Source organism: Lygodium microphyllum, chromosome 11 (genome assembly GCF_053477565.2).
Source record: "Lygodium microphyllum isolate KBCC chromosome 11, Lygodium_microphyllum_v1.1.10, whole genome shotgun sequence".
Taxonomy (NCBI): Eukaryota; Viridiplantae; Streptophyta; class Polypodiopsida; order Schizaeales; family Lygodiaceae; genus Lygodium; species Lygodium microphyllum.
In genome coordinates, this window is record NC_141145.1 from 15,251,765 (window position 1) to 15,261,172 (window position 9,408).

At 39.2% G+C, this 9,408-nt stretch overlaps 1 protein-coding gene across 1 annotated transcript; it reads right to left on the reverse strand.

The window, feature by feature from the left end:
* Positions 1–6,210: 6,210 nt before the first annotated feature.
* Positions 6,211–9,208, reverse strand: LOC148028563 (vesicle-associated protein 4-2-like). Its single transcript, XM_087688839.1, has 7 exons — positions 8,536–9,208; positions 7,655–7,725; positions 7,293–7,374; positions 7,074–7,183; positions 6,905–6,982; positions 6,683–6,802; positions 6,211–6,597 (listed from the first exon to the last, which is right to left on the reverse strand). The coding sequence occupies exons 1-7, from the start codon at positions 8,774–8,776 to the stop codon at positions 6,535–6,537; spliced, it is 765 nt and encodes a 254-aa protein (XP_087544965.1). The 5' UTR covers positions 8,777–9,208; the 3' UTR covers positions 6,211–6,534.
* Positions 9,209–9,408: the final 200 nt, after the last annotated feature.

Below are 9,408 nucleotides of genomic sequence, written 5' to 3' on the forward strand. Positions count from 1 at the left end.
GAAAATCAGGGCAGATCTAAAAATAAGGCTATTAAAGAGAAAAAGATCACAGAGAAAGAGTGGAACACATGGATGCAACTTATCAAAAGATTATGTGTTTCAAAGATCAAGATAAGCAAAAGAGGGAAGTTGATCATCATAATATGCTTTGCACTTTGTAGAGGGCAATTATGTTTTGAAGAGGCATGGCTGAAGAAGATAAAGAGCAAAGAGTGATTGTATCCAAAGCTGTCTATGAGATACTATGGACCATTTCAAGTGTTGAAGAGGATCATTGATGCATGCTTTAAGTTGAAATTGCATCCACACTAGCGGATACACGATGCCTTTCATGTGAGCTTGCTTAGGCATTTTCATAGAGATGTGCCAAAGGATATATCTTCTGAAATTCAACCTAAGGTTGAAGAGCTTGATGAAATACTAATACCAAAGTAGTTTTTGGCACACAAAGAGCGAAAGATCAAGGGTAAGGTTTCTAGAAGGTACTTGGTGAAGTTTCATAATTATTCACCAATGGATGCTAAATGGATGGAGGAGAATAACTTGGCAAACCATCCTCAATTGTTCCAGCCCTACCTTGATGCTTTCCACTTAGAGCGACTTTAGTGGGCTCAATCAAGCTTAGAAGAGCAGGGATCCAAAGTATTACATGATGCTCATGAGGGAGCTAGCACCTCCGCTCCTCAGTTATGGACAACTCTAGATGTAGTGGATCTTGAATGTATTCAACATACATTCAGGGTATTATAGCTAACAGTATGTTTGCCAAGAAATCACTATTTAGTATACTAGTCACTATATTTGGTATGCAAACGGTTATGATGCATTGATTAATGATCATCTAGGACTGATTGACTAATGCTGATTTTTAGTGTATGACCATTAATATTCAGTGGTATTCAACTATTTTTGTGGATACCAACATATGTTATAATGCCATTGATTTTATGGTTTGGTTTTGCCAGATGAGTTGAGCTCGTGAGAAATAGATATTCATATGATAATTTGGCAATGTTTTTGAGATTCTCTGTGAGTCTTATGTTATGTTATGTTGGTTGGTAATTTTCAACGTGTGTTGGACATATGGAATTGTTGAGCAACAGTATGCAATGTTGTGTTAACTATGATGCCTCGTGAAAATTACAGTCCAGTATTTTGCTTTTGATGCATCTGGCAATGCAATCAAGGATGATTGCAAGGATTTTAAGGGGGAGGGTTGTCATGAGGACATGTATTTTTGAAACCTCACTTAACATATGGATTAATGTTTCATATGGTTAAGTAAATGCTACACATGTGAGGTTTAACTTGTGTTAGAGTAAATTTACGAGCCCGAGACCCGAGAAAGTCATGGGATGTCAAAGGTAAAAGTTGCTATAAGTAATGTTGCATATGTACGCGGTGGTATCTAGTGCCAATTGTTGGCCTAGGTTATTCATTTGGCCATAAGTATCAGTTGGTGACACTAGAGAAGTGGCGTTTAATATGAGCTTACATAGGCCTTTTCATGATGATGTGCTAGAGAGTGTATCTACTGAAATTCAGGCTGAGGTTGAAGAGCTCGATGAACTACTGGTACCATAGCAAATTTTGACACACAAAGAGTAGAAGATCAAGGGTAAGGTTTCCAGAAGGTACTTGGTGAAGTTTCATGATTATTTACCAATGGACTAATTAAATAATGTTGGTTTTCAATGTATATCCATTAATATTTTGTGGTATTGAGTTGGTTTTGTGGACAACATATGTTATACTTCCATTGATGTTTTATCCATAGTTTATGTTATGGTTTGGTTTTGTCAGATGAGTTAAGCTCATGAGAAATAGACATGTCATATGATAATCTGGCACTGTTTTGGAGATCCTTTGTGAGTCTTATGTTATGTTTTAACTATGATGCATTGTAAAAATTCTTGTCCACTATTTTGCTTTTGATGCATCTAGCAGTGCAACGGAGGACGATTGCAAGGATTTTAAGGGGAAGGGTTGTCATGAGGACATGTATTTTCGAAACCTCACTTAACATATGGATTAATTTTTAATAACATGGTTAAGTAAATGTTGTACATGTGAGGTATAACTAGGGTTAGAGTAAATTTAGGAGCCCAGGACGACCCGAGGAAGTAACGAGATGTCAAAGGTAAAAGTTATTACAAGTTATGTTGCATAGATGCACGGTGGTAATTGGTGCTAGTTATTGACCTAGGTCATTCATTTGGTCATAAGTATTAGTTGCTGACACTAAAGAAGTGGCATTTAACGATACCTAATGCCGATCTGATGGTCAAAGATAGCGCAAAAAGACTTAAAAAAGGAAGTTGCCTAGCCTATTTAATTATTGGCATGTCAAATTATTTTTTTGAGCACTAAAATAATTATTAGATTACTTTTTAATATTTAAAGACTAAAATTTAATATTTAATTATAGATAATACTAAAAAAAACTATTTGGAAAGAATGGCACTTGTCAAAAATACCCATATAAGACTAAAAAATGTCTTTAGAGATTGGAGAGAGACATTTTAGTGCATCCAACTTGCAAGAGAGATGGAGGAGATGTGATCGACAACCATTGGAGGACCTTCTGAGGTAGCCAAGGGTAGAAGAAGATGAATCAACAACAGCAATAGCATCTATAGGCTATTGAGACGAGGCAACAGCAGTAAATGATTGATTTTCTTCAATTCTTCAAGAAAAAAGTTTGAATTTTCTCTCCTCAGCATTCTCTCATCTCCCAACAGTCTTGCTCCGAAGATTACAGCATTGAGATCACTAGAGGCTATAAAATTCTAGATTTCTCTATTGTAAACCCTAACCTATAATAACAAAAATTAGGATTTAGCATTAGCCTCGAGAAGCGTGCCAAAAATTGGAAGCTCCAAGACTTAGATTCAACAAGGCTGAAACTGTTTTCAGTCAAATCCAAGTGAAGAACCAACAAATCAACAAATTTATGGCATTTTTCATCTCCACCAAAGCAAGCAAAGGCCAATTAACTACCCAAATTAAGGGCAAATCATATTGAAGACTTGCTAGCCATTTTGGACAATGAAAAGGGGAGTTGGAATACCGAAAGGGATTGGAAAAATCCCATTCTACAACTTCTTCTTCAATTAAGTTGAAGAAATATCAAAAGGGGTGTCAATTTTGAGACCAACAAGATATCCATTGTCCAAGATTGTGAATTAATTTGCATTTCTCTGTTTTGTAATAAAATTTGTTGTTGTAACTAAGTTGCAAAAAGTAAAATTTTCACCTATCAAATCTAACTTTTTGTCTAACTCCTCTAATCAAGTGTACCCAAAAGAATATCTAGAGTTTAGGAGCTAATCTCTACTTTCAATTTTCCATTCATATTTCTCTACATTTATTATGTTGTCACAAAGAATGCCTATTTTCAATATTTCACTATGAAGCACACATCTACGAGAGGCACATAAACTTGGATCTGTGGATGGAACCTTATTTACTTGTCCCATCTCTCATCCAATTCCAATGCTTCCCTTAAGAGCCATCACGAACACATTAACTATTCCACACCTACTCCTCACTTGGCTCCTTAATCCTTGCAAAGCTCCCTAACTTATACAATCTTTGAAGTGAACTTCGACAAGATCTAGAAGAGTACTTTGTTGGGAAAAGGAAACTTGATATATGATTATTAAGAGTGGAAGTTTAGATGATACTTAGGATTATGGGACTGGATTATTCGTAGGATGGGTTAAGGATTAGAGTTTAGGCAATGAGTATGATCTATCTCCAAAGTGCTCTAAAGTAAGAATTTCTCCTTGAACCTTCAGACAAGAAGGTGAGAATTGACTATTTGGTAGGACTAAAGATTGATAAGAGGGCTTCAAAAATAGAGAGATAATAGATTAAGTATATGAGGGAAAATCAATGAGAATGATAAGAACAAGGAATATGCCATTTGGGAGTACCAAAGTAGCCCCTTCATATTTCTGTGCCTTTATATTATGTTTGCCTTCTAAATTCCTTCTCTCTCTCTCTCTCTCTCTCTCTCTCTCTCTCTCTCTCTCTCTCTCTCTACATTTTGAAGAGAATTAAAGGATCAACCTCTCACTTGGCTATAAGCTACTTATATAGCCTTTCTTCATTATGGCCATGATGTGATGTTGAGTATCGCACAATGATAAGATAGGCTCTCTCTCTCTACCTAAACATTCCTATGATGAATACTCTCTCTCTCTCTCTCTCTCTCTCTCTCTCTCTCTCTCTCTCCACTAACTAGATCATTATGCATGTCAAAGTCTCCTCATGTCTTAGCTTTGGGCCTAACAAAGTCATCATGACAACATTTGAAAGATTAGGTGGAGTTTGCTCATTAACTCTAGCCTTTTCCCCTTATTCTAACCACTCAAATTCTAATGGTGGATAACCACTTAAATTCCAAAGGTAGATGGCACACTAGTGAAATGTCTCTAAGAGTTATCAAGGCTCTTCATGAGTTCTAAATGTTGTAACTATGATCTTTTGGGGAAGCACTTTTATAGATGTGTGCTTAAACTTGGTTCTAAAAGGACTTTGATTTGTTGAAAATGCAATCCACACTTGCTAGAGAAAACTAGCTCACTATGAATCCTAGACCAAATGGAGAAAGATTTACATAATTAAACAAACCATAGGTCATTCATCAACTTAAGATTTTGGAGGTGATATGCCTAGTCCAATCATGTCGAACATCCAATTAAGCGCACGCTAGCACAAACAATACTGTAATGGGTGACCTCTCGAGAAAGGGAGATACAAGAGCCCCCACCCAATTTCTAACTAGTTCTATATAATTACTTTTGCGTTTGTTCTTGAAAACTTCCAAGAGTTGCAACCAAAATCTTTGATAAGATACCTGAGGAAAGAGGACCTTAGTACAATGTTCTTCCATCTCTATGGACTATATGTTTTCCTTCCTAGTATTATACCTTTTGGTCCTATTTCTTCTTTAAATATTTGCCACAACCGTTACTATCACCACCCAACATCACAAGATGATGCATTTAGTCACATGACAATGTCAATAGCGAGGAGAACAAAGTAAAAGAGCTCAACAATGATGTTAATTGTACACATTACCCTAATCCAAACGATTGAATACACTCAACAAGGTGGAGGCTGAAGCCAAGGGCAAAGGCATCAATTAATAGTGAGTGACAATGAGTGCTTCAAGTTGTGGAAACAAGATGCCTTTATATGTGCCTTTTTTTGTGGCTTTTTTTTCTTTTTGCGGGTGGATTGGTGGATCATATAAGTTGCTTCAATGCAAATCATCAAGTACACTCAACAAGGTGGAGGCTGAAGCCAGGGGCAAAACATCAATTAATAGTAAATGACAATGAGTGCTCAAAGGTGTGAAAATAAAATGCCTTTATGTATGCTACTAGTATGACTCAAAAAGAATTGACATGGATAAGAGCCCAAGCACTATTGACAAAGCATGGATATAATTACATCATGCACCTATTTTAGATATAGACGCATTCTGATGGGCGATGCAGCAAGTTTTGAAGGAGCATTTTCTTGACCAACGGAAAATAAGAAGCCCATGTCATTAATTGGACATCAATTGTTGCTCCTGATATGAGAGATGCCAGTGATCGGACCAGGCATTAGAAGACCCCTTTTATCCAGTAGGATATGTGATTGAGCCTAAATGGCCTACCAATCTATGTTCAGTAGGATATGTAACCAAACCTAAATGACCAAGCAAACTATGTTCAGTAGGATATGTAACCAAACCTAAACGACCGAGCAATCTATGTTCAGATATTAGACCTAAGCCTTTGATATTTCACTGAGTGGTCATAAACAGAGAACATTTGGTGGATTTTTGTATGGAGGGCAACCTTACCTGAAAAGCCTTATGACATGACAAGGCTGGAAGGCCCCACTCTGACTACTAGACTAGAGTGGAAGAAGACCTACCTGAGTTTTCCAACTGGAGCACATACCATGCAAGGACAAATGGACTCACTGCTCATTGGTTCATGGCAACCTATAGGCTTGCATGGCATAGCAGATTGCCTCTAATGTAATGTGTCATTCAAATTGCATGATGACCTTGTCAGTATCCCCTGCATAACTAGTAATGGTGCACCACAACTACAATTACCTTTGATGTGCCCAATCTACCTAGAACCGTGAGAACTTGACCTATCAAAATCCATTGAAAAGGCAAATGAGTAGACCGACACAAGATATTATTTATATATTTCTATTTCAACTAATGATTGTTACAATCAGCCAATCCAAATTGGGCCATTCTGAAGCCTGAACACCTAGAACATTTTACATATTTCAACCTATACCTGGGAAGATGTCGATGCAAGGATTACAGGAATCTGGGAGTAAACTGGTGCTCTGCTTAGCAGTGGCAACTCTGCTTCAAACAGGACCCTAGCGAGATGCCTCATCCTTTAACATGTATAGTCTCTCGAATCTGATGATAAGCAGATACCAAAGTGGTATAATACAAGATTTAAGCCATATATGGGCTATCTGTGTCTGCAATGGCTTCCAAACTTACAATGACTCTCCATCCTCTACTGGTTGCTTTGCAAGCCGCTTTTCTCTATGCTGCTCTTTCTGGAAAGTGAAACTTGTTCTCAGTTGATAAGCCAGGAAGGGACAAGCATGTAGTTCTTAGCTAGTTGGGACAAAACACACATACCCATTCATCTAAAACTCCTCCAGCAGCCACTGTCCTCTGCACTTTTTCCTCAGGCGGCTTTTTGCGTGCTTGCTGGGCTGCTTCTGCCTCTGCTAGTCGTTTCTTTAATTTCTCAATCTCCTGCCAAACATGATACCCAGGGAAAACATTCACAAATCTGAAAGGAATGATAAGAACTTCCCTGTTAGACAAGTTCAGGTTGTCAAGAGGAGGCAATCTTACAGGAGATTGACCTTGTGGATCCAAGAAAACCACTCTGAGCACTCGTTCAACAGCTACAAATTCCTTTTGCTCATCAAACTGAAATTTGTGCGACATACACCAGGTTGAATTACAGACTGAAAATCATCTTGCCTTTGACATTTGAAAAAATAAGAATGCCACATTGTACCAGTTCTGCTGTGAACTCTGTTCCTTGCTTAACTTTCAAGCTCACAATTTTAAATTTGTCTGTGCTTTTCTTCTCCTGGTTTTGTTCAGGCATTTCCACAAATTTTACAACTGCACAGCATGACAACTGCTATTAGCACAACTCACTTAGAAACAAAAACTGACTCCAAATCATTTTCTGATGCTTATCTTTCAATGTGAAAAACTCCTGTCTACTCACCAGTTGCTATAATGGTTTCACCAGGACTGAGAATCCCACTTGGGGGGCGCATGAAACAGCTCTTAGGAGCGTTGGTTTGGAACTGCAGCCAACATATGCAATAAGAGAAAGAATAAAAGTGCACACTGAACATCATCTTCCAACTCAAACTTCAGATAACCATCATAGATATAACAGTTATTCAGGTGGTGAGCATGAGACAGTATTTGGATTTGAAATCACTTGGTCATTCTCTTCAAAGTCAAAGCTTCAGATAACAATGATAATAATATTTAGACAATTATTTCAGTAGTGGGCATGAGGCACAGTGTTGTAGTTAAAAATCACAACAGTGTCAAGGGCTACATAAACAGCTTACAAACCTTGAATGCTACTGGAGATCGACTTGTATTCTTTATCCTGACAGCACTTAAGACCTGTTTACCCGGTTCATCTGAGGCCACAACAGCAAAGGCGAACATATATTAGTCAATGTTGTATCAAAAAACGTGATACCAGCTGGAAGTTGAAATGAGTGTGTGCCATATTAAATCAGCCGGATGGTATATCAAAAAATGTGATTAGGTTAGGGAATGGTGATGTGCTGACAACCAGCATCATCCATTCAGACGTGAGATTACTGAATGGGAAAAGGATGGTAAGTCTGGGAACACACAGACTAGGCTGACATAAGCTCTGCAATATGCCAAAAAGTCACTGGATATTCGCAGTCTGATCTATCAGCCTATGCATAAATTGGCAATTCTTAAGCCAGCCATTCCAAGTGTATGCCCATGCTAACCCATTTCACAATCTTATAGGAATTGATCTCAACTACTCTGAAGATTTTCGGTTCACAGAGTGACATAATTGTTCCTGGTTCCGAAAGATGTGCTTGATGACCCATTCCCATTGAGCGCTCTCTCTTTTTTTTTTTTGTAAACGAGCGCTCTAGCCTCTCTCTCTCTCTCTCTCTCTCTCTCTCTCTCTCTCTCTCTCTCTCTCTCTCTCTCTCTCTCTCTCTCTCTCTCTCTCTCTCTCTCTCTCTCTCTCAAATTTGCATTCCAAGAAAGGTATAGTTCTTCGCTCGCCTTGATAATACGAATGTGAATGTAACAGAAGTTCTTCATGATCGATACTCTGTGCCCTTTCTTTCTCACAAAGCAACACGGAAAACTTTTCTCTGTGTGTGTCTATTAACATGGGGCCTGCTAAAAAGAGATTTCATTAAAGAGACTTTGTGGAGTGAGCATCAAAGACGTACAGAGAAAGAAGAGCTTCTTGTCAGGGGTAAGCCGCAGCCGACGCCTGGAGACGAGGAGCGCTTTGGCGATGGCAGTGATGGAGGGCTGCTTGCCTGATTGACCCCCTCCTCCTCCTGATGATGCTGCTGCTTCTGCTTGATGTAGCAGTTGTTGTTGTTGTTGCATGGGCTGATGAGAGGCCCCTTGAACCTGCTGCTGGATGCGAGCCTGATCGGCTGCTTCACGGTGCCACCAAGGCATTCTCTTCCTCTATGTGCTCAAGCACATCGGCAGTGGGACATGCACAGACACAGAGAGAGTGAGAGAGAGAGAGAGAGAGAGCTTATAGACAGGTATGGTGAAAGCACATCGACAGAATATCATACACAGACACACAGAAAGAGAGAGACAGAGACAGAGACAGAGAGACAGTGCTAATTAGGCAGGTATGGTGGAAAGAGAGAGGCATCCAAGACACTCTTATCAAACAAGAGAGGGAAAGGAAATGAAAGGTAGAATTAACAGAGGTTATTTGGGGCACAACATGGCTCTGAGAGAGTCCAGAGGAAAAGTACTGATGTGAAGGAAGTAAACAGCAACGCGGCAAAAGGAGTCAGAGGGACGGAGACAGGAGAGAGCGCCCTGTGACTGTGGGGAGGCGGGGGGGTGTAGGTAATAAATAATAGGCAACAATAAATAACCATGATAATAAATAAGACTGGGGGTCAACCCGCGTAAAAACGCAACCTCGAACCCGCGCCCTGACATCGCGGTCCTGGAGAGACAACGTAGGTAGGATAAAAGGTTATTATTTTAAGGTTATTATGTGAGAGGGAGGGAGGGGGAGGGGGGAGAGCGAGACAGAGGCATTATTTACTCCACCTCGTTCCTTT

Excerpts from the sequence above, each read along its gene's own strand:
- LOC148028563 (XM_087688839.1), bottom strand. The coding sequence starts at position 8,776 with ATGCCTTGGTGGCACCGTGAAGCAGCCGATCAGGCTCGCATCCAGCAG. Across the intron at positions 7,375-7,654 it reads GATCTCCAGTAGCATTCAAG|TTCCAAACCAACGCTCCTAA; the intron begins GTTTGTAAGCTG and ends TGTTGGCTGCAG. Across the intron at positions 6,983-7,073 it reads CAGAGTTCACAGCAGAACTG|TTTGATGAGCAAAAGGAATT; the intron begins GTACAATGTGGC and ends CACAAATTTCAG.